The sequence below is a fragment of the Trachurus japonicus genome, chromosome 9 (assembly GCF_045865225.1).
Source record: "Trachurus japonicus isolate A0001 chromosome 9, Traja_1.0".
NCBI lineage: Eukaryota > Metazoa > Chordata > Actinopteri > Carangiformes > Carangidae > Trachurus > Trachurus japonicus.
This window is the reverse complement of record NC_140915.1, coordinates 19,880,066-19,903,964: the sequence shown is the minus strand read 5'-3', so window position 1 is coordinate 19,903,964 and position 23,899 is coordinate 19,880,066. Positions and strand designations below refer to the sequence as shown.

The following is a 23,899-nucleotide window of genomic DNA, read 5'->3' as shown; positions in this document are numbered from 1 at the left end:
CAACCATTATATGGACAAATACTGCTGCGCGGACCCCCCCCCCCGTAACTCAGAGAAGGCACGGAGGACTCTGAAAATTCTCACAGCCCTTAGTTGGCATGAGGGTGAGTAGATAATGAGTGAAATTTGAATTTTGGGTGAACTATCCCTTTAAAGTATTGGAATAAAAAAACATTGACTTCAGCTACATAAAGCAGTAAAGACCATTACGAACAAACAGTCTGATTCATATCATTTAAATGATTTATCGCCCACTTGTAACAGTGAAGCTGACCCGATTTCACATGCAGAGCTGCCTCCTAGGTCTGTGTTTATTGAGCGGATACAGGATCACGACCTCGGTTAAGCTTGTTGTCGTCAGGGAGACCAACATGCAAATTAGGCAGTTTGTGATTGTAAAGCCCAATAAATATCCCCCCCGCCCCCCTGACTTTGCTCCGTTTGCGCTTTTTTGTGCACACAAAATACACTCGTAAGAGGTGATTAGGGTGAGGCGTTAAGAGGTAGAAAAAGAATATGTGGGCAAGGACATGTAGTCTCAGTCAGAAAGCATTGTGCGCACATGTAATTCCCTAACACTTCATGCAACACTTGCCACTGAGGAAATCGGTGCTGACAGATACAGTTGAATACAAACACATAGAAAATGAGCGCATTATTAGTTCCATCACCTCATTTCCTGCCTGCATTTACGCTACTTAGCAAACAAAACCTGAGCAAGAGTGTAGAGACTGTGAAGTGGTGAATGGAGAAAAGAAGAATAGAGGGGAGCGGTCCGAGGTGAGGATCAGGAGGTCAGCTGAGCCAAGCATGACCCTGTCTGTTTCTGCACAATAACCACTCAGCCTTGGGTCCATTCGATTTTCAGATTAATTTTTCTGGCCTCCTGCTCTGGGTACTTTTGTTCCGCTACCTTTTTCTCTGAGTATCCTCAGCACATCCAGTGTGTCAACAAAGGCTGCTGAACCAAGGCTGCACCTAGACTTCAATGCTGAATGAAAAACGCTAAGATGGGGAGAGGGGGAGGAAGAAATATCAGAACAAGACTTTATATAAATATATATATAATTTTATTTTTTTCTTTTCCCACGCACGATTTTAGTAAAGGTCTTTGCTTTCACTGATGGCCTTTCTTCAGCTGTGGACATTAAAAACATGTTTCGTCTGCGCAGTCTGATTTTGATAGACCACAGCTTCAAGGCAAGTCTAAGAAGCATAATTTACTGCTGGACTTCTGCTGGAAGTAAGAATTTGTATAAAATACTACTACAAGATAATACAAAAAATTAAAAATGAATCAATAATGTAGCTGAGATGGAGATTTGGGAGCTGTTTGGAAAGAGCAGCAGATGACGACATCAAACCCAGTGAACCATCTATAAATAGGAATTTATTCTTTCAGCTTTAATCTTTTTTTCCATTCATTTTGAGTTCACAACATGTAAACGCCACATCTGCGGTAGAACCCTGTCGTCACCTTAAGACCAGTCCTCTTCCTGTCAGGCTTTTGAAGTCCGTTACTTTGCCTTTTTGCTCCATCCATCAGTGATGCACACGCATGATGTCACTGCGTGGGGTAGGGCTTTGGCAGGCGGGACACAGGATGTGATTGGGTGTTGCTGCGGTGACTGGATGCGATTGCCTCCTCAGGCAGGCATGGCAGAGCAAGTGACTGCAGGCTAGACGATAGATGGATGACACAGACGTGGAGTAAACGGAGACCGAGCAGGAGCACGCGGAGCATCTCTTCTCACCTGGCGACCAAATGTGAGGGAGAAATCAGCACCAGTGAGATGTGACATAATATCGGCAGACAAAACACTGTAAAAAACTGTTTGTCATACTATATGGAAAGACTTTGTTCAAGTGTTATGATGCCACACATTTTATTTTTGTTGGAATGATCACCAGGTTATCAGAAGAAATATGGTGTTGTTAGCATTATAAAGTACTAGAAACTATAAGTTTTACTTGATGGTGTTTGACCCTGTGTTTTTTTCTTCTCTGGCTCCCCTATTGTTCATTTAAAGGGATAGTTCAACATTTTGGCAAATTGGCCCATTGCCTTAATCCCTATAGTCATAGCAGTTATTTGTCTGTGCAAGCTATTTTTAGAACGGCCGAGCCGAGCTGCGAGCTGCTCGGAGCTACGCTACGGAGGCTCATGGAATTTCTTGGTTTCCCTCATCTCATAGCGTGGTGAATGTGCAGGTCACAACTTGTCCACAAGAGCGTTTTGGAGTTGTTGGATTGTGTATTTGATGAGTTTGATGAGGGATACCAATAAATCCCATTAGCCTCTGTAGTGTAGCTCTGAGCAGCTCGCGGCTCCGCTCCGCAGTTCTAAAAATAGCTTACACCGACAATTAAAGGTAACAAACCTCCTGCTATGACTATAGGGATTATGGCAATGGGCCAATTTGCCAAAATGTTGAACTATCCCTTTAAATGGGAGATCTGGGCTTTCGCCTGAAAGTGGCTTTAGTTCACTTGCACATGCATTTAGACCCAAGCTTCGTTTGGTCTTATTTTCTCCATATTATTGCAGCAATTTGAGGGGAACAGAAGGATTTCATTATGCTGCAGACACAGTTTTAAGAAATTTCTTAGGACGTTTTGATACTTTCTGGTGCAGTGTCACCAGTTGAATCCATTTAAACTGCCCCTTAGTACTCCACAAAGCCTTTAAAGCCACCTCTCAAAGTGAACAGGGCGTAGTTTCTTATGAAGTTCAACATATCTTTGTAGAATACTGATTTTTACAAATCCTACCTCTAGAGACGCTTGCGGAGCCTGAACTCTGGCAGTGCTGCGTGGTGTTTGGTGGTCCTGAGGCGGCAGTAACCACCCTCTGCTGCTGGGACAAGTTTGAGGTGAAGGATGGTCTGCCTTGCAGGGCGGAGAAGAGGGCTTCATCCAGGCTGGACGACAAACGCTGCTCATGCGAGCTGCAGCTGGAGGCTGAAGTGACAGTGAAGAAGCAAATTTTGATGAAAAAAAACACACACAATAGGTTTTAAGATCTTACTCTTAGTGAAAATGTCATACTCACCTGAACCATTTCTTGGCCTTTTTATTTGAGGTAGCAGTTGCTTCTCGGTTGTTAACTCTTCTGTTGACTCTTTAAAAGTTCCACTGCGATCTCGTTTTTTCCGCCTCTCTAATTCTGATTCACTCTCTGTAGTATCGGTCCTGGAATTACATGGATGATTCCCGTTATCTGGCGAATGTCCTAATCCAGTATCTCCTATCTGTGTAGTCCTCTTCGTGTCTGTAATTCCAACGTTATATTGAGGTGAAGTATTAGTGAAGATTTTGTTGAGACATGTAGAGTCCTGGGACTGTCCTTCTACCTGGGAGCTTACAAGTCTCGAGACTTGTGGATTCTCTGCCTCTCCCTGTCTCCCCAACATCCCGTCCCTCCTCACCTCCCCTCTCTGCAGGAGGAAATGGTCAATGCGGGTTTTCAGTTGGGGGTTAGGAAGAGGTTGGGAGTTTGAAGTGAATGGGACCCCGGTGAAGGGGTCGTTCGGGGTACGACCCCACGTGGCCTCCCTCTTTTTGTACTCCTCCAGGGTGGTGCTGTCCACTGACACGCCACCGGGCAGCAGCATAGGCAGCAGCATCACCTCCTGGGTGATTGGGTCAAGGAATTCTTCTGGGATAGAAAGAGTGCTGGAAAAGCCAACATTGAAGAGAAATGAATTAATTAAATTCATTGTTTATGCCTTATTTTAACTATAATTAAAGGGGAAATTAAATAAAAAGAGTGCTTCACAAACATACCTGGTAGCTTTGGCTGTTTGATGTGGTTGGTCGGCTCGTCTGACAGAGGGGGCAAAAAACGCAGTTCGTGACATCTGTCTCTCACTGGCCTCGTGGACTTGTTTAATCCTCTCCACCTCTTCAGCGGGGCAGCAGCGAGCAGGCTGCCCCCATACGGTCAAAGCCTTGAGCCCTAGAGCAGATGCCGCACCGCCGAACGGCACAGTCACACGAAGTTGTGTCACGGCGCCCAGTGAGAGGAGCCCCCGGCTCCAGAGCTCCTCTTGCCGACAGTTTGCAGGTTGTTGAGGGGGCCGAGAGAGGAACGGAGGCCGGGGACTATAATTTGAACGCGAAAAACACGCTCGGGTTTCCTCTCTAAGTTCGCAACGACCTACCAGTTTAAACTCCGACTCTGATTGGCTGGATTCAGTGTTTGTTTGAGGACGCTCGTTTGCCACCTGCCTCTTGTGTGCATGCCGTATATGTCCGCGCCCATTTGGTGTCTCTTCACCCCATTGTTGGGCCTGAAAACTCCACTGGTGACCATTACTCTGGCCAGCTCCACTGTCAAACCGCTGTTTCTGTTGGTCCTGTTCACTCTGGTCCTTTACCTGCCTTTGCTCCTTTTGCTCAACCTGTCTGTGGCCTTGGCTAAAACTCTGGGGAGGAAGTGGGTCAGAGCTGGTGCTGATTTCCAGTCTCTTGCAGGCCTGTCCTCGGTCCATACCCCAGGGCCACAGCTCCACATCAACCCTGCAGAGCTCCACCTGGAAGCCAAACTTCAACGTCACCTGAGAGGAATGGAAGTAAGAAGAGTAAGAAGTAGTAGGAAAATGCACATTAATCTATTAATTACAGCCATAAGTGTTAGCAGATCGTAATCCTATTCATTTTATACATTTTCTATTGCCTGTACAGAAAATGACCAGATCAGACAGATGAGAAACAACAGTTCATTATATTCTCAAATTCTCTTTCAGAGGTTTAATTATTAATTAAATGAAATAGCTCACATTAGCTTGTCAGAGGTCAGAGTTTGACCTTTTCCTATCTTTGGCTCATGATAATCTATAAAAATAATAGTTCAATATTTAAGAGAAATATTGCTTTCTTGCCAAGAGTAGGAACTCTCAGTATAGTTGAGCTAAAGTACGACAACTTTATTTTACCTGTACAGGAGGACGTAGAAAGTACTCCAGCTTGAAGCCTCGCCTCCGGAGAATGGGGTCAGCTGACACAAGATTTGTGACATCATAGCCATCTGCACACAGCTGCAGGTTGAAGGGCAACAGGGAAAAAAATCTTATGTTAGCTCTATAATGAGAAGTAAATAATGTACAAATATTGTGTGGGTACATAATACTATAAATACACCTATACGTAAGAGAGAGAGGGAGAGAGAAAATAAACAAAGCACATCCAATCCTGTGTTAGTTAACCCATTATGGGAATTTTTTTGCATGCTGTCATGTCACAGAAATATAACCTGTTCTAAGAAAAAAATACGTTTCCTGGACTCCTGCATTGCATTAAAAATGAAAACAGCTTTAAACATCATGTGAAACGAGTGGTAAAGATATGAAAGACCGAATGGCAGAAAAAGATGAGGTAAAAGTGAAGTGAGAAAATATAATTCAAAAGAACATCTCTCGTTCAAAGAATGAAGAAAATACAGCCCTGATCAGATCAGAAAATACCAATAAGAAGAACATAGCAAGGTCAGGTGTGATTCAGCCTCCTACACTCCACTTCGTCAACCTCTGCTTCTTTATTTTCATATCTCTCCCCTGCACTTCCATCCATTGCCATTCGTATTCATTGATTCTTCCTTTGCGTCTCCTCATGTACTGGACATATTTTTCAAGTTTTCAAAAGGGGGGAAAAATAAGGTGGATGGTGCACTCATAAGACACAATGCAAGTGAGTCATTGTCACTAACATAACATGTCAGCTTTGTGTTGCAACAAGAACTGAGCGGTTAGTAGGCTACAGTTAGGAGAACAGTGCACATCTCAAACAAAAATGATGATATAAGTTACATGCAATATCCATGGAGCAAATCGCACCTTGTTGCAGTGGGCCGTTGTATGAAAGTGTGGCGAACATAGATTCACCACCATATTCTCCAACCTGTGAAGACACAAACTGAGTGAAGACCCGCACAAATTTCCTTGTGTCCATTATGATCAGCCTAAAGGTCAAGGCAAAGTGACACATTCAGTGAATAAAACCTTTGTTGTGTTTACACGTACTAGTTCCACGTAAGACTTCTGCCCTGACCTCTTTACAAGATGACCTTCACAGACTGACTATCTGACTCACCTCTCATTCACAATTTTCAATGGTTGTTTTAGTTCAAAGAGGTAAGCTCATATAGTGTTAGGTAATGTTGTGACTTCTACTTGTGTCATCTGGTCTATTGATTATAAGGCAATGAAATGGGCAAATTCTAGACGATTATTACATATTACAGACAAATTTTGTTAAAAATAATTAGCTGATTAAGCAGCCAGTCAACAAAAAAAGAAGAACTCTGATGTTGAGAGCTAGATATTAAAATGTAGCCTTTAGTTGCCTCTCCGTTTCATATTTTGTAGTATACTGGGTGTTTTTTTTTATATTTAAGCGTGTTGTTAAGGACGAAATTATTACCAGAAATGGAAAATAACAGGAATTTGGGGCTGAATTAACTTCGTAAATACGCAGGTGCTATGATGGATTCACCTCTCATCTAACTTAGCCACTGGAAACTATCTTTTTATTTCACCAAACTGACCGACACCGTACACTAACTCTGCAGACACACATTTTTTAGGCCAGGTGTTTTACGTTTTGAACCTCACACATAGATTTACTTAAATGTGTTCAAATGTTGTTATTGCAATGCTAACCTGAACTGAACATAGCCAATTTTACAGCAAGCTAAGGAAAACAGGTGCGTTTCAAACACGCTCAATGTTGCTGCTGCTGGGACACAGCGACAATGCTAATGTTCATTTTAAATAAACTAACGGAGCTGACAAAGCTTACTTTGCTTGCTCGTTGACAAACCTGGGTGTTTCGGCTCTTTCAACTGCTCCTCCGACCAACTACAGGGGTTAGCTGATAGCAACACATTAGCATATCCGACCAAACTAAGGAAGCCGAGAAGGGACACGCTTCATTTTTATGCGAGTCTCCAATAGGTGCAACAGTTGACTAGATGGGTGCCAAAGTTGGGCATGGTTTTACTCTATTTTCCCCCTGATTACGTTGAACTAATGATAATTATTATTATTCCATATTCAATTGGTTTCACTTGAATATCTTATAACACTTTAGACATCTTCTCCTCTGTGAGGGCCAGACCATATGTTGCATGACTACAGGATGGCTCATCTAGATGCGACCCAACCATTTGCAACATTTCAAGGACACCTCAGTAGGATGCGTGCTGTTCTGTTCCAAGGTAACATCTATAGGCTACTTACTCACCATAACACCTATTGTAGGCTAACACCTCAAGTAGCCTACTACAGTTAAACAATATTTGATAGGCTATTGATATGATGCTATGCAATGCTAGTAAACAAGAAAAACAATGATATGATGTATGTGCTTCACAATGTATGATTACCTATTTATTTGATATAGCTACATATCAAACAAATAAGTAATTATTGTTTTTTTAATAAACTGCCCTTCCACTAAGCAGGTCAAGTCTTAGACAAAAAAATCATTCATAACAGTGACAAACAGTGCTGAATTATTCACATATCTTTATTAGTTCTGCTGAATTTTAACAAAGGGGTGGTTTTAATCAAGCCAGAACAGTACTAGTAACATAAATGCAAACAATAAAATTGAAACATGTATAAAATTGGTAGCATTTTGTTCTCTCAACAATGCATTACTGTAACTACATTTATCACCTACATCAAAAGAAACATCATTTTTGGACAGGGTTGCTATGATTGCACCATTATGGTAGGCCAAAAGGCTATCTACACAGTTAAAAAAAAAAACACATAAAGGAAAGCTTAAATGGCACATATTTTCTCTGTCAGTTCACCATAATATAATAACAGTAATAAAGATGATAATACTATGTAATACCTTAGAGATAAGTTAATATTCTTGAGCAACATCTTTGTATGCTGGCATAAACAACACATATAAAAGCCATGATATTCACATCTGAATCTACTGTACATCATAACTTGTGTGTAGGACACTACATAGTGCAGTTTGCCTGAAAGCTCCCTTTAAAGAGGCAGACTCCCCACTTTTATGATTTTTTTTAAAAACTTCCTTCCGCTCTTTGTCTTTGTCTAAATGAACTATACAGAAGAAAGTAGAATTTTCCATGATATACAGACTCCCTCCGTTTGAAATATCAGCCTCACTGCTCTTGTGTCAAGCTTTGATGTACATTGTCGTGTATTTTAAGAAAATCCCTTTACTCTTAATATATCCTCACTTGCTGTATTGCCACTAGTCCCTCTATCCTCAATCTCATAAGCTGAAGCTTTTCATAATGTATACACACATGCACACACCCGCTTGCGCACATACGCTCTCTCATACACACATTTACAATCTATAACTATTATAGGTATTTCTTTCTAGTATATCATACATTCTATAAAATGTTTTTTTTTTTTTTTTTTTTTTTTAAACTTTGGGGATACCGACTGCTTTCTCCCTTGGCTGTGAATGCACAAAGCGAATGACACAATTATCATAATAACCAAATTCAAATTGTGTGCTTCAATTCACATTCTCCTTGCAGTTCAATAAGAAGAAATTGGAGTTGGGGAGCGCTGTGAAAGCTCTTTACTGACCTCTAGTGTTCGTTTTTAGTCACAGCAGACACAATCTGAAGGCGAACCAGGTTCTCCCACATTTTTAAACTTATTCTATATCCAGCTTGTGTTGATTATCTGCTAAACATATCTATTTAATTCAATTTGTAGAAAATATAAACTCTGTTGGTCTTAATGATGTGTTTTAAACGGGTCATGCATGTTGGACCCTGTGCATGAAACGACTTAAAAAATGAATCAAGAATCAGTCTCTGTATGATGTTTAATATCAACTCCCACTGGGATCTAAATGAAACAGTCTCACCATGTGTAAGGATGGTGCGTAACTGGTTTGCTGATATTATAATTAAAGCACTGAAAATAATAATCATACTCTTGATATTTTTTTTAATCATCTATTTCCAGCATTATTTATTCTCTTATACATGCTGGAAAGAATAGAGTAAGGCGCTCTCTGGCCAAAAATGCAAGTTAACATCACACACTCTGACCACTAACTCTACTTTTACATTACCAGTGACACAGACTTACAATGAATAAATACCGCATAATATTCTTGTTGATCATTGCTGCTGACAATATCCCTGATTGTCTTGGTCCTTTTCTATCATGGGCATTAAATGACCCCTGTATTAGTGCTGTTATCTAAACATTGTCATTTAATATGATGTTCTTCTGCCACCCATCCGTATGGCACACTTTTCATGAACACTGATAATGTATGATGTAGTTGTGTGCAACTAGAGAGAAAGGCTGCTTAAAAAGTTAGAAAATATTTCAAGCTTGATTGTGATTCATTTCCCTGTTCAGGTGATCTGCTTGATATTGATAATACTGGATTTTACAGTCGGCCTTTGATGCTGTTTAGTGTCTATAGTTGCTTTGAAAAGTATGTCAGACTTTACTGATTTATTCAATTGTAGACTGAAATGGTTTTCTACTGTATGCTCAAGTGGTGTTGTGTGAGAGGCCTTGTCACTGTGTGTGTATTAAACTTGGTACTTTGTAACCGTTTCATGGCGCTGTCTCTATATCTCAGTGGACTCTATCCTCTCCAGCCGCGAGGGTCCTGCCCAGGGAGGGGCAAGCTGGTGGAGAGAAGGAGGGCCCTTCTGGTCTTCACAAGGTGGGGAGAGGGTGAGGGCAATGGGGCCAGAAATAGATGGGGGCTGAGGAGAGAGAGTTGAGAGGGTTGGTGGTGGAGGCGGAGAATTAGACGAGGTGGGGGAGGTGGTGGTGGTCGTTGTAATAGTGGTGGTGGTGGTGGTCGTGTTAGGTTTGGCTCCCAACTGGCTCATACGTTTTTCCAAAGCTTGGTTCTTCTGCAGCGTTTCCACGTAGCTGAGCTGCAGCTGCGCCTGGTATTTCAAAACCCGTTCCTTCTCATCCTGCCAGGTGTGTCGTTCCTGGTCAAAGTTGAGGGCCTGACGTTCCCGTTGCTGCCGTTCCAGCCGTAACGCGGCCTGCAGCTGCTCCAGCTGCCTGCGCAGCTCCCCTGCCTCATCCCAGTGGCCGTCCCGCTGTGCTTGGTGGGCATCCTGGCGCAGCTGCGCCTCCTGACAGAGTTGGGCCTCGTGACGTAGCTGAGCCTCTTGGCGCATTTGGGCCTCATGACGAAGCTGGGCCTCTTGACGGAGCTGGGCCTCCTGGCGCAGCTGCGCCTCTTGACGCAGCTGTACTTCTTGCCGTAGTTGAGCCTCTTGACGGATTTGGACCTCATGGCGGAGGTGAGCCTCCTGACGAAGCTGGGCCTCCTGGCGGAGTTGGGCCTCAGGCCGAATTTGCCCGTCCTGACGCATTTGGATGTCCTGCTGCATGTGGGCATCTTGCCGCTGCTGCACATCGCGCCATTGAGCTTCTTCACGTTGCTGCCTCTCCTGTCTCTGGGCTTCCTGCCTTTGGGCTTTGGCCTCATCACTCTGAAGACTAAGCAGGGTGTCAGAGGTGGGGGTGAGGGAGTTGGTTGAGGGCTCAGTAGGGTTGCGTGGGCAGTGGACAATTCCCCATGGTGGCAAAAGTCCTGCAGCAGCTAGGTTAGGGCTCACAACAACTTCTGCTCCTCTGCTCACTTCATTCAGAGCACGCTTTAAACTGAGCACCTCTGCTTCAAACACACCCAGTTTCTCTCTGAGGGCGGACACCTGGGGAAAGAAACAGGTAAAAGTTATCATGGGACGTCTATTTCAGTTTTAAATGTAGTAGATGACAGCTCATTCTGTGTGTGCCCTGGTTAAAATGTCTTCCTGTAATTGCACAAATTGTAAATCGTATTTATCAAAAGAAGAATATTCTTAAAATTGCTGTCTCTTTAGTAATGAAATGTCCAACATACAGTATAGTGTGTGTGTAAGCTGCTTATGAGCTCATACAGTACAAAGGAAAAAAACTGTTACAGCTTTAATATATGATGTTGCCCAATCCCTCCCAATGTCTTCTCGCAAAGTTTTTGGAATCCCTTCGAAGGATTTCTGGGATTAAATGATCAACAATCTAGATTAAGTGGTAAACATCCCAATCCTGCAATCTCACTTGCTGTAAATTCTGCTTTGGATTGTAATCACCATTGTATTGGTGTTTTTGTTGACCACTCTAAAGCCTTTCTATAAAGCCAACCACAGCTACACAAGAGTTTCATTCAAAACACAGAAATACAGAATTATACAAGCCTTGGATCACGTCTTTTTTTGCTGCAATCACCAATACCAATCATCTATGAAGTGAGACGGGCCGATCGACAGCTGATACCGATCATTTTTGGTATACACTACAGATGGTGTAGCTACATGATTCTCACACACTTTGTGAAGGTTCCCCACGGCTGATATGTTGTTTTGTTTTGATGGCTGGCACAGTGCTGACATCTTATTCAATCTGATGAGGAACCTGGCAAATCATTTTATTATGTTTTAGAGACTTATTTTATAGAATTGTTAACTTCTGCACACTATTAATCTGTTTGTGTTATTTTTATTCCCTGAGTCGTGTGTAATTGAAGTGTAATTGAAAACCTACCTCTGACAGAGTCCTCCTCAGCTCTCCCTCACACTTCTCCAGCTCCATACTCTTGGTGCTGTAGGAGTCCTTCAGGCCCAACATGGTCTCCTCCCGCTCCCTCAGCTGGGCATTGAGCTCCTTCAGCTGTCCTCTCAGGGCCACCATCTCTCCAGCTCGCTGGGTCACCTCAGCCTGACTCTCCCTCAGCTGCTGCTTCAGCAGAGAGATCTCTCCCGCCTTCTGACACACCTGTGACATGAGAAAATGATTACGATGCGAGTCATGTGACCCCCGATATCGTATCACCGAATAAGTCAAGTGCAAGAACTCATATAGTCAAACATCTCACCTCCCACTTAGTCTCCTCCAGGCGAGGCAAGATGTCAGCCTGCTCCTTCCTGTAATCCAGACATTTCCTCTCCAGCTCCTCTCTCTGGGCCAACAGAGCTGCCATCTCCTCCTGGAGCCTCCTCTTGTCCTGGGACAGACGTGTTATCTGGGCCTGCAGGGCAGTCTGGGAGCGCTGAGCACGACGTGTAACCTGCAAAAAAGAAAACAAACGTGTACAGTGTCAGTTTTGATTGTAACATATAGATACAGAGCATTCTTCTTGGACTTGAAGCCGTGATATTGTATAGCTCATTAAGTGTTGAAGATTTGTTCTACAGTAAATACTATTGGATGCATTAAACAACCAAAACTCTAAACTGTCCCATCAGAATAAAATCAAACAATTTTCAGACTTTTTTCCCCATATCTCTATCCCCAAAATCTGTTTTTTTCCACATTCTTCCAAGATGCCACACAGGTTACATTTGGACACAAGTGCAGTGGCACCTTGCTGCATGTTTTGTTGGATTTAAGTATGAAGTGAGGTCACCTGCTGCAGGCGCGAAGCATAATTCTGTCTCAGCTCGTCCATCTGTCGCTCCCATACACGTTGCTTCTCCTCAAACACCTGAATGATCGCCGCCTCACTTTGGTCCAGGTTTCTGCGCATATGTTGCACCTGGTAGAAAAGAAGAAATCACTTCAATAGTACAATAGAAGAAATCCAACTTGGATAGCAAAATGTGGGACTATCAGTAATTAGCCTTTTATTGTAAGCAGCCAAAAATGCTGTCCAAGATACAGTTTGCCAGAATCACTGGCTCTCCCCTACCACCACTTGAATCACTTCACTGCAAACGGACACTGTGCAGAGCTCAAAACATTGTCTCCGATCCCACTCACCCTGCACACTACAGTATGCCTTCCAGCTGCTGTCCTCTGGGAGACGCTATAGGACAATTGCCTTCAAAACAACCCGCTTCAGAGACAGTTTCATTCCCACTGCAATAAATATATTGAACTCTGAACGCTGAGGAACAATGATGTGTGCAAAATGCTCTACAACTTTTGTACATCCAAAAAAAAGAGGAAAAAATTCACCACCAGATTTTCATTCAGCTCAATGAACAACCTGGATGTGGCGCTTTATAGCTCAGTGGGTTGAGCAGCAGGCACCCCATATGCAGAGGCTAGCTAACTGTCCTCGCTGCAGCCGTCCCCGGTTTGAATCGCAAATCTGGTGGCCCTTTGCTGCATGTCATTCCCCCTCTCTCTGCCTCCCTGTTTCCTGTCTCGCTCAACTATCCTATCAGTTAAAGGCAAAAAAAGACCCCAAATATACTTAAAAAGACGCACCTCTTGAGCCAATGGCTTCAAGACATAATGTCCTGTCTCAAGTTGGAGATGCTACGCTTCTCTATCGGCGGCTCAGAGAAAAAGTTCTATAAAACATGGGATCCTTTTTTATTATATTTTCATAATACCCAAACAACATGACGGTGCTCAGATTTGGCCCTTGACATAAGCATTTGCAGCCTGACCCCGTGAGGGGGATACACCATAAGCTTTTGAACTGTGCCTTAAAAATGCTCTCAGTACTGTAAAGGGAGGGGGGTTGTTACGTGCAGGATTGTTAATTGTACTTGTTAAACCCTGCACTTATTGTTTGTTGAAATAAGGATCTACTGTCTACTTTGTGATCAACATGAACCTATGTCTGAAAAATCCAAATAAAAATATTTGAAATTAAAAAGACGCACCTCTGAGACAAAACAAAAATATTATGTATTCTAAGTTTATCACCAATTTTACACGTTTGGCTTTGGATGTTTTTGCATGTATACAAATAACATGTAATCCATGCCACAGGTCATGGAGAAGCCTTTAAAAAGTAATGCTGCAGGTGCACGAAGTAACGCAGAGGTTCATACAGTGGATGGACACCAGAGAGTGTCCCTAAGTCCGCAACAACAGCAAATTAAACATTTATGAGTGGTCTCTTACCTCTTGCTCTTTTTCCCACAAGCGGTCCTCGAGGTCCTGGATGATGTCATCGGAGGAGGGGGAGGGGCGCAGAGGTGCGGGGGCATCACTCAGATGGCTCAGCCTCTGATAGGACGAGGAGCTCTTCCCTGAGGAGGACCGGCCACTGTCTGAGGCACTGAGCCCGTTCTGGTGGAAGGAACCACATCGGGCACGTTAAAGACGATAAGAGCAACGTGCATTCAGCACCAGACTGAGTGAGTATGGATGATGACTATACCTGGTAGCCGGGCTTTTCCAGCTTGTCCAGGCCTGCAGCTGCCCCAGCCATGCCCAACCTGTTGATGTGGCTGGTGGAAGCACTGAGAGGCCCCAGGACTGCTGGGGGCCCACAACCCGACCCCGAGCCTGTGTAGGTGGGCAGGCTGGTCAGGGAGTTTCTCCCTGAATCGGACATCCCTCCCTGAACCACTTCATTCCCATTTCCCCCGCCCTCACTTCTGCTCACCCTCACTGGGCTGTCCTGGTCCAGGAGCAGGGCCTCTGGGACCTCTCCTGATTCTCCTCCTCCGTCCCTGCCTCTCCTGCCTCCTCTGCTTTCACTGAACCCTTCGCTCCTCGCCTCTGGCTTTCCCTCGCTCCCAGCCCCTCCTGCCTGGCCCACCAGGTTCTGCATGGAGTGGAAGCTCTTGGGAACCACTGGTTTAAAGGCGGAGGGACGAACCAGGCCTGAGTTGTTCTGCATTGCCTGTGAAACAGATGGAGAACCGAAGAGACAAGAAGACAGTGAGAGGAAGATAAGTAAAAATGATTAAATTCAGCACAGTAGTGTAAGTAGTAAGTTCAACATAACAAGATACTTATGATAGTTTTGGAACTGCTTGAGATGCATGTGATTTATCATAAGGGGCACATTAATCCTTACAAACAGGTATGTGACAGTCGGCATTAGTCATGTTTTTGAAAGGATAGTTTTCAGATTATCCTTCTAATAATAGAAGTATAAAAAGTATTATTGCCATTGCAGCCCAGCAAAAAAAAACTGTTCGGGGCAAAGGACTCTCATTTTTGATTTTGATTCCAGCATTGTTATTGAGACTGTTATGTCGGTTTTGTTGGACATTGCTGGAGTATGAAATTTAGACAAAACTTGGGAAAGTTCTTCTAACAATGTAGCACAGTGGCTGAAACTTAAATTCTTCAATTTGGGCCTACACTGTACAGGATCATTGATTTTCACTGTTTCCCACTTTCCTACTTATCATTGTTTGACCCCTTGCACCCCCTTTTCAGGATGGTGATCCCCAGGTTGGGAACCACCGTCCTACGTCTTCAGGTACCTGCTCCAGTTTTCCGGACACTGGCAGGATCTTAGGCGGGTTGTGGTTTGGAGGGTTGTGGCCGGCTGGATTGTTTTCGCTGTCAGCTCTGGCGGCTGCCATCTCTCTGTGCTGGTGTTGGTTCATGCCAACGCCGTTCTTCTCGTTTCCTCCGCGACCCACGATGTTCCCACACACATCCAGACCTGCAGCCTGCATCTCCCTCTCCCTCTCTCTCTCCATCCTCTCGTTCTCCAGCCTCTCCCGTTCCCTCTCTCTCTCTCGCTCCCTCTCTCGCTCCCTCTCTCTTTCTATCTTCTCCCTCTCGATTCTCTCTCTTTCCCTCTCTCTGGCTCTCTCCCTCTCCCGCTCCCTCTCTCGCTCCAGCCTCTCCCTTTCCACTCGCTCCCTCTCCCTCTCCCGGTTCCTCTCCCTCTCTCGCTCCCTCTCTAGCCTCTCTCGGTCCCAGTCTCGGTCCCGGTCCCTGTCCCTCCCCCTTTCACGCTGCCTCTCCCTCTCCCTCTCCCTCTCCCACTCCCTCTCCCTCCTGCCCGCTCCGTTGCCACACTCCAACTGGTTGTTGTTGGACGGGGCCGCCATGGTACATTCAGTGTTGGTGGAGGAGGCTGTTTCGGTGGGCCGGTCAGTCCCAGTACAGGTCCCAGTCCCGATACTAACACTCCCTCGTTCATCGCTAGAAGCCGTCCCGTCTGATATAGTCGCCGGGGGGCGAGGCAGTCGCTCTGCGCTGCAGCTGCGGTCGGCAGGGCAACGGCGAGAGAGAGGGGGGGCACGGGGCAGGGTGGTCCTTGTGCCCACAGACTTCATGGCAAACTCCTGCTCTCCTGCCACCCCACTGCCAACACTGCCCATAGTGGGGGTCAAAGGTCAGGGATTAGAGGTTAGGAGTCAGGATTGGGGAGGGTCACAGATACATTTGGAAGTAGTGTGGGTCATCACAACCTAATGCAGGTAGTGGGGGCACACACACTAGAGGAACACAGAAAAACGAAAGGAGTTATACAATATTGTAATTGCATAATGGCTATTTATACAATAATAGCTAATGCAGAATAGATTCCAGCCCACATACAGGGGCAGCGTGGTCCTCCCACCATGATTGAAATGAAAAAGGGTCAGATAGATAACGTCTGGACAACCTCGTGTACAAATGAAGTGTAAAAATAAACCCGTCCTCCAGTTTAATGATGCCAATTGAAACAAATCACAGTGTTACCTGTTGTTCCTATAGTTAAGTGCGAGTTATTTTGAGTTTCAGTGAATAAAACCATGCAGTTACAAGGAATGAAGAGGTCACTCACACCTAAGCAGTTTAACTTAAGTACACTGAGTTTTGTTTTTAATAGCATTTTTAGAACTGGAGACACAGAGCATTTTGTTTTCTAGTATTAGAGAACAGGCCTGATACAGTACAATACAAAACTCCAGCCTTGCAACAAATAATGAATACATCAATACAACATGGTTATTACAGGCAACTATCTTGTGATACATGCTATATGACGTTACACATGTTTAAGGTCATCCCACTTCTTTGTCAGACCCTGTATGAACAAACTGTCGTAAAACTTTGATAAATGAAATCCATAATTGCGAGGGCTGATGCTGTGTAAACACCAGTCACACACACACACACACACACATACACAAACACCATGGTCTCAGACACAAAACAGAGGTAATGTGTCATTTTACGTAATAGTTCAATAAAGTATTCTCTTAAAACTTGTCATGAAGCAGGTGGTGATGAGCCAAGTGTTTCCTAGGCTTTTAGAGCTGTTTCAGGTTTAGTCTATTGTAACTTTTGAAGTCGTTGTCAATGGTAGGGAGACACCTAGCTAAATTAATGAAATATGATACAACAGCCTCATAATAAATGAATACATTTTAGAGTTGATTTGATTGTTCATTTTGGAGGATGTTGTTTATTGTGCTGTTGTCTTGTATTGTACTCAAGGCCAGGGGTTGTCTGTGAGTCACTTGCTTTGTGGTAATTGCTAAAATAAAATGCAATTTTGTTTGATAATCAGCACCAATGGAGCACAATAAAAACTGAAATGGTAAATGCCCAATTCTCACTTTCGAGTTTCTTTGTCACACAGGGGCCCTGGATCAGAATCTGCTATAGCATCTTTACTATTTGCTAGTTTTTATCATCTTGCCAGGAGCAAAATAGCAAATAAATTTGTATTTAATCAAATGATCGCAGGTTAACAGTTGATACTGGTTGCTTTCTGGGCCTCTGTGAGCTCCACGGGGGCCCAGAGCTCATGTTACACACAATAGTTGTAATATTTCGGCCCTATACTGTTTGTAATTATGATATAGAAAAATATTAAAACCACTTCATAGGACAATAGAATACATTTCAACAGCAACACAACCTACTTCGTCCAAAATGATCAAAGAATATCAACAACTTTCAGAGGCTGCAGTTTGCTATGTAGCTAGTCACTGCACTGCACTGGTGGGTTCTCAAACTTGTTCCCCCTCAATGGGCCCTAATCTGACACAAATTTGGCCCCCATTTGATAATCTTATGTCCTAGGGGTAGGGAAAATACTCATGCACTCTGCTATTGCGTCACCTATGCATGGAATTACAGTGATTATAAATTACTCTCCTTTTTGCTCGGGGACCCCAAGGAACCCCCCGGAGAGACCCCTAGGGTTCCCCGCTTTGAGAACCACTGGTCTAGATATTTAGGATGCTGACCTCATCATAACCACTACACCTCCACCTGAGACTTTAACGGCATGTCATCTGCTTCTCACTTAGGCGTTCCTAATACAGTGACAACTCTGCTGGCTGGCTACACACACAGATGACACGCATACACATCACATGTATGTGCAGGAATAGGATGCATGTGTGGTTGCAGAGATAAATATGTGGGCTATCATGTTTACATGGCCTCAAGTCTAATAAATGATTTGCCCATGTAGCTATTTAAGAACTTGCCCACACCACCATAGATAGATAGATAGATAGATAGATAGATAGATAGATAGATAGATAGATAGATAGATAGATAGATAGATAGATAGATAGATAGATAGATAGAGCCTACGCAGTCATGCCATTGCACCTCCCCTCCTCAGCCCATTTACTAGAGGTTTACTTCCACTCGGGTGAATAGTAGTAGTAGTAAAATACCCTCCCTATCTATCTGCTGCTCTGCCTCATTTCCCTCCCCTCACGACTCCCTCTCTCTCCCTTTTTCTCTGCATCCCTGGGCGGCAAGGGCGGCTTTAGCAGCATCCGCATCAAGCCCTGAATCCACTGCGCTCCCAAACAATTAGCCTAGTCGCTAGGCCTGAGACAAAAAAGAAGAAGAAGGAGAATCAGGAGGAGGAGGAGGAGGAGGAGGAGGAGGGGAGGAAAAAAAAGAGAAACGCGCGACCCTCGCTGAATCCAAAATAAATAAAGCTTCAATGAAAATGCACAGCGTCATTGACATTGACGACTAATCATGCAGCAGCTTTGATTTACCGATTGTAGCATCCTGGCGATCCATCATCAAAGGCTACTCACTATTTTGCAGCTCGGCGGTTTGGTTAAGATGGCAGCTTCAGTAAACAATATTGTCACAAGACAGCAACGTCAGTCCTGCTCGGCCGACGCTCGGAATTATCCTGCGATGTTACCGTGGGTCGGTAATATTAGGGATGCTGTCTTCGACCGCTGTCAGCGTCGGATGCTGATGATGGAGTCGGTCGGTTGATACGCGCATCAGCTGAGAGACACACACACCCACCTCTGGTCCCGCCCCTCCGGCTGCATGATACAAACGCCCCCTTTTGGCATTCATCCAGTGGTCTCCCTCGGGAAAAGCCTATAGAGTCATATACAGCCCTCAGGGATGGATGGATGGATGGATGGATGGATGGATGGATGGATGGATGGATGGATGAGATGCTGAAAGGAATGTACTAAAGTTTCTCCTTTGTATTTTGTGGGTAGATGGTTAATGTATCGAGATTGTTTCTCCTTGGGGACAATACTGTTGTTCCATTAATTAATTAATTAATTAATTAGCTATGATGTTAGTAGTAGGAACCTCAAAAACTAACAAAAGATAGGCTACACCCTGAGGAAATTATATGAACAATGGCCTACCTCTGGTGGGAATATTCTGGTGCTGGGAAAAAAAAAACTTGTGATCTGATGGATTATATTTATTAGTGTCACAGTGTCCCAGTGCTGACCACAATGGTGTGATCACATAACTAGTGTTTTCTATTTCTATTGTAAGTATTGTATGCCATCATATGTTGCTCTACCTGCCTTTGTTTGTTTTAGTTTTGTTTATATTGCTATCATTTAAAAAAAAAAAAAAAGATGTCGAATGGACATAGCAGTGATGCTGCGTGTAATACTTGATAAAATAACTAGATAAATGATTTCATTTACTTCATTTAAGTTAAACACATTTTTTAACACCAAAGTAAGCTGTGGTGGAGACGGCTTACTTTGGTAAGTCTATAGCCTGTAATCACCCAACGAAGACAAAGTAGCTAACAGAGACTCTCATTCATCGGAGTTATACTGTATGCTTATGAATGTAAGGCTACTACAACAAAAATGCACAATATAAGAAAATAAATAAAAAAGTGGAAATAAACTTAAAAAAATCTGCTCTTAAAACTATATTTTGACACAGAGAGCCATTTTAAGATTGGATCAAAAGATGGAGGAACATGGAGGATGCATTTCTATCAAATCAGATCTACAGGTATCAGGCAGAGATTAAATCATGTCATTCCATAACATGAGTTTCAAGAAAGGGAATGAAACTTGACTCCTGAGGTCCCAGTGAAGCAACAAATGAAATAGGACTGTAGGACCCCTTGGTTTTGTTGAGAACCGGCAGCGCCATGATATCACTTTCTGGAGCAGCAGTTTGGGATTTAAACTCCATAAAAATCCTGATTTCAAGTCAAGCTTCAAATATTTTGGGTTTGCATTCACTTCCCATAATGCAACTCAATATCATCATTCATTAAATCTGCCCAACCTGTTTGACACCCTGTTCTTTAAAACTCTGTCTCTCCATAAATGTAACATGCTATCAACAATATGTCTCACTCACCCAGAGAGGCCCAGTTTTAGGGTCCTAAGAATAGAGGCCAGACCCCACATTATATGATAAAGAAGAATACAAACACAAAAACCTGTTCCCATTTTTTTTTTAATTCATTAATTATTTATTGTTTTGGCATAAACACCTGCACTTGCAATTTTAGACCTTTCACTTCTTCTGGGAAAAATGTTGTTTTATGCTACCACAGGAACACTGCACATCTCAGCATACATCTTTAAATGTGGAAGAGACTCCTCTGTCTTCAGATGTGGGGAATGGGTTGGTGTTGGACTAAAAGATTCACTTACTTTGCTGTTGTGCTCTCTCTGTTTATGTGCTCGTGGATGTATTGTCTTTTAACATTAGTATGAAGATATTTTGATTATGGGTGTCCAATCCTCACCTGCTTACCCTGAATGTACTAAAGCTCACATTATTGGTTTTGCACATCCTATTCTTTCCTGATGAAGTAGTGAGGGAGTTGAACACCTGTCTGCCCCCTGCAGGATCGGAGAAGAACCTCTACAGAAACACAAGAAATACACAAACTCCAGAGCAGGGTATTCACACACATATACATCTTGTATACAGGGTTATGTATGTAACAGGGAAAATAATTAGGGATATTAATGGTTCAAGATGCACTTTTTGGTTTACAAATATAGACTCTAATGATAATTTCCCTGTTAGGTATCCCAGCCATGCTTATAAAAAAACATGTGCATGATCAGGACCTAGTAGTACAGTTGTTACATTGATAGTGTTATTCTGATCATGATCACTGGCACTGTATTAATATGTTTCTGCATGATCCAACTGGTGATCCAGTTCTGAATTGAAAGTCATAACATTTCCAGAGCATATGCTTTGGCTTTGCTGAGCAACATCACCGTTCATAGGCTATCCATAAACGGATTTAAGGCCAGTGCAGTCGCTTTCACTTCAGTGGAGGCAGCTTCTGGTACATTTCCTTATTTGTCCATTAGGGAGCAGCAGTGTCTCTCTTCTGGCAGCCTGTGGAGAGTGAATAAAGCATGGACCTCATCTCTCAGGTCTCCAGGGATCCTCTGACTCGGTTTGGCCACTGTGAGGTGCAAGAATTTCCTCTCCAGCCCTTTGTGTTCTCCCCATCTTTGATATAAACTGGAAAGGGCTCAGATAGCCTTTATAAAGTGCATTTTACAAGAATTGGACAGAGGGTGGATCTGTGTCCTGCTTGTCTCTTCTTCTTTAAGCTGTTGATATTTAATATTTGAGGTTGCTATTAAAGCAGAATGAAATGAAACTGTACAGGCATACATGAGAGCACACTAGGGTTTAATCAGTGGGAACATCAAATGTTCCAAATTTGATATAATCTTCTACTAGTTTTACAAGATATGAAACGAAACTGACATGGTCACGTAACCTTTGATATATTGGCAGATCCAAGACCCTTGCCAGACACAGGATACAGGATTAGCCCATGCCAAAGGGCTACTTTTGGTGCAAAGATGTCCAGAGGATACCATTATCAAACCTTTCCCCCCAAACAATGTGAAGCATTGTAATAGTTTGTTTGTCAAACAGTCCCTTAGTTTAATTCATTAGTGTTGCCTGCTCATGGTTGAGGTATAAAAGTAGCTCACTCTTCACATCGTTGTCACAAGAAGACAAAAGCAGTCGTCTCTCTCGCCTCTTCATTTGGCCTTAGATTTGATGCCTTTTTGGATCCACATTTTCCAAGAATATTCCAGCGACTATCAATATTTTATTTAATATTTTACCACCACAGACGAGATGTCAGCCATCTACACTACAAATCAAAGGACTCTGAGTCGCGGTATCTGTATCATCACTGGAGCATCTAAAGGACTTGGACGTGCGCTAACACATGAAGTAGGTGATCAGCTTGTTAAAAAACAAACAAACATTGAAAATACATTAGCAGCAAATAAATTGTGAATTAATGAATAAATAAATGTCTTGTGCCAGGTGTGCCACTTGTTGGAACCTGGCTCTGTCCTCCTGTTGGTGGCTCGCTCTGGGAGTTTGTTGCAGGACCTGAAGGAAGAGCTGCAGAGCTTTACAGACAAACAGCAACTGGTGGTTCGTTGCATTGCAGCTGACCTGAACACAACCAAAGGGCTGAATGAAACAGTGAGGATGGCAAAGCGGGAGGCTGCGAATGACTTCAATCATGTGCTCCTTATCAACAATGCTGGTAATTCTTGAATTGTTTAGTTCTGCCTGATCTGCTGATCTTGTATGCTAATGATGTGAAGTCAAATTCTCTGTCTCTCTCTCTCTGCTCCCAGCTTCTTTAGGTGCAATTTCTGGGTTTGAGAGCTTAGCTGATCTTGAAAAAGTGAATTCCTACCTGTCCCTAAATGTCAGCTCAGCTCTGGCACTGACGGCAGGAATCCTGCAGACGTTCCCACGCAGACCAGATTTGCGATGGAGCGTGGTGAACATATCCTCAGTATTTGCGCAGCAGCCATTACCACACTGGGCACTGTACTGCGCAGGCAAAGCAGCCAGAAAGATGATGTTCAGTGTGCTGGCCGAGGAGGAACCAAATCTCAAAGTTCTCAACTATTCCCCAGGTAAATAAATCTTCACACAGTGGCCAGGAGAACAAGAGCACAGAAATACAGTGCAGAGTTGTCAAAGAACTGTAGATGTTCAAATTTTACAAAGTCTTTTACCTCTCATCCCAGAGCCATAAACTGAAAGGTACACACACCGAAGTAGAGCTATATTTGACTTAGGTAATGTGACAATAGGCAGGTTTTTTGTTTTCATTTGTCATGTTAAAACAATTCTTTTTTTCTTTTTTTTTGATGAACACTTCCTTATACTAGAAACATTCACTGCTTTCAGCTTTTATCTAACCAGGGAGTAAAAACCTTCTCAAAGAAAACCTCCAACCTTGGGGGGTAAGAGATATTTGTATTAAAAAAAAAAAGGGGTGTCCTGTGTGTCCATGTTTGATCATCTAGTATGCATGTCACATGGAGAAAGGGCACATGGTCTGATGTTTTCCTCTCTCTTTAATCTCACTTGTTTCCTTCAGGTCCTTTGGACACAGACATGCAGGAGGAGATTCAGAGGTTAACAGGCACCGCTTATCATCTGTTTCCCTGCCAGGAGTCTGCAGCCAAACTGATGAAGTTGCTTCTGGACAATGACTTCTCCTCAGGGGCACACACCGACTTCTTTGAAGTGTGACATCAATGTGTGCATAGTACAACACACCAACTTTATGAAAAATAGGTGTTTTTACTCTGAATAACTGTTACATGTTTGTTCATCTGCTTCTGTATCAATTATTAATTTGCTTTTTCTTAAGTCATTGTCACCTATTAACATAATTGTTAGCCCTTTGAAAAAAGTGTTTAAATGATTTATTCATGTTGTCTTCTCTCCAATTTATACTTTGTTGTTTATGCAAAATGTGGTGTTAATCAAACGCAGTTAAATAGAGAACTAATTAATGAAATTGCCCAGTTTTTGAGTGCAAATAAATTTAACTCTGTGTCTTGAAATTGTCATATTATATGTATTGAATTAGTTGCCTGAGGAAGACCACTTTGGTCAAAACGTTGCATTTACCC

The 23,899-nt window shown here is 43.1% G+C and overlaps 3 protein-coding genes across 7 annotated transcripts; 1 reads left to right on the top strand and 2 right to left on the bottom strand.

Annotated features, from left to right (window-relative positions):
* Window positions 1-1,371: 1,371 nt before the first annotated feature.
* Window positions 1,372-6,898, bottom strand: ubox5 (U-box domain containing 5). The gene is made up of 7 exons (XM_085786469.1): window positions 6,799-6,898; window positions 5,835-5,898; window positions 4,938-5,039; window positions 3,787-4,559; window positions 3,053-3,675; window positions 2,773-2,961; window positions 1,372-1,754 (listed from the first exon to the last, which is right to left on the bottom strand). The coding sequence occupies exons 2-7, from the start codon at window positions 5,886-5,888 to the stop codon at window positions 1,543-1,545; spliced, it is 1,953 nt and encodes a 650-aa protein (XP_085642595.1). The 5' UTR covers window positions 5,889-5,898; window positions 6,799-6,898; the 3' UTR covers window positions 1,372-1,542.
* Window positions 6,899-7,509: 611 nt separating this feature from the next.
* lzts3b (leucine zipper, putative tumor suppressor family member 3b) lies at window positions 7,510-19,001 on the bottom strand. Of its 5 annotated transcripts, none has more exons than XM_085786463.1 (8): window positions 18,713-19,001; window positions 15,221-16,189; window positions 14,161-14,628; window positions 13,902-14,069; window positions 12,448-12,576; window positions 11,917-12,108; window positions 11,586-11,816; window positions 7,510-10,714 (listed from the first exon to the last, which is right to left on the bottom strand). In XM_085786463.1, the coding sequence occupies exons 2-8, from the start codon at window positions 16,070-16,072 to the stop codon at window positions 9,602-9,604; spliced, it is 3,153 nt and encodes a 1,050-aa protein (XP_085642589.1). In that variant the 5' UTR covers window positions 16,073-16,189; window positions 18,713-19,001; the 3' UTR covers window positions 7,510-9,601. The 5 variants fall into 5 exon arrangements, with proteins under 5 accessions (XP_085642589.1, XP_085642590.1, XP_085642593.1 ...); XM_085786464.1 differs by having other exon boundaries at window positions 18,755-19,001; XM_085786467.1 differs by having other exon boundaries at window positions 14,389-14,628; window positions 18,713-18,969.
* Window positions 19,002-22,082: 3,081 nt separating this feature from the next.
* sprb (sepiapterin reductase b) lies at window positions 22,083-23,514 on the top strand. Its single transcript, XM_085788155.1, has 4 exons — window positions 22,083-22,181; window positions 22,278-22,506; window positions 22,601-22,888; window positions 23,359-23,514. Exons 1-4 carry the CDS (start codon window positions 22,083-22,085, stop codon window positions 23,511-23,513), a joined length of 771 nt encoding a protein of 256 aa, XP_085644281.1. The 3' UTR covers window position 23,514.
* Window positions 23,515-23,899: the final 385 nt, after the last annotated feature.

What these genes read in the sequence shown, in the direction of transcription:
- ubox5 (XM_085786469.1), bottom strand. Translation starts at nt 5,888, where the DNA reads ATGGTGGTGAATCTATGTTCGCCACACTTTCATACAACGGCCCACTGC. An exon ending in CAAACAGCCAAAGCTACCAG is followed by an intron (nt 3,676 to 3,786) that starts GTATGTTTGTGA and finishes TGGCTTTTCCAG; the next exon opens with CACTCTTTCTATCCCAGAAG. An exon ending in AAGGCCAAGAAATGGTTCAG is followed by an intron (nt 2,962 to 3,052) that starts GTGAGTATGACA and finishes CTGTCACTTCAG; the next exon opens with CCTCCAGCTGCAGCTCGCAT.
- lzts3b (XM_085786463.1), bottom strand. Translation starts at nt 16,072, where the DNA reads ATGGGCAGTGTTGGCAGTGGGGTGGCAGGAGAGCAGGAGTTTGCCATG. An exon ending in TGGAAAAGCCCGGCTACCAG is followed by an intron (nt 14,070 to 14,160) that starts GTATAGTCATCA and finishes TCCTTCCACCAG; the next exon opens with AACGGGCTCAGTGCCTCAGA. An exon ending in TGAGGAGGACTCTGTCAGAG is followed by an intron (nt 10,715 to 11,585) that starts GTAGGTTTTCAA and finishes TTCTTTCCCCAG; the next exon opens with GTGTCCGCCCTCAGAGAGAA.
- sprb (XM_085788155.1), top strand. Translation starts at nt 22,083, where the DNA reads ATGTCAGCCATCTACACTACAAATCAAAGGACTCTGAGTCGCGGTATC. An exon ending in GCTCCTTATCAACAATGCTG is followed by an intron (nt 22,507 to 22,600) that starts GTAATTCTTGAA and finishes CTCTGCTCCCAG; the next exon opens with CTTCTTTAGGTGCAATTTCT. An exon ending in AGTTCTCAACTATTCCCCAG is followed by an intron (nt 22,889 to 23,358) that starts GTAAATAAATCT and finishes TGTTTCCTTCAG; the next exon opens with GTCCTTTGGACACAGACATG.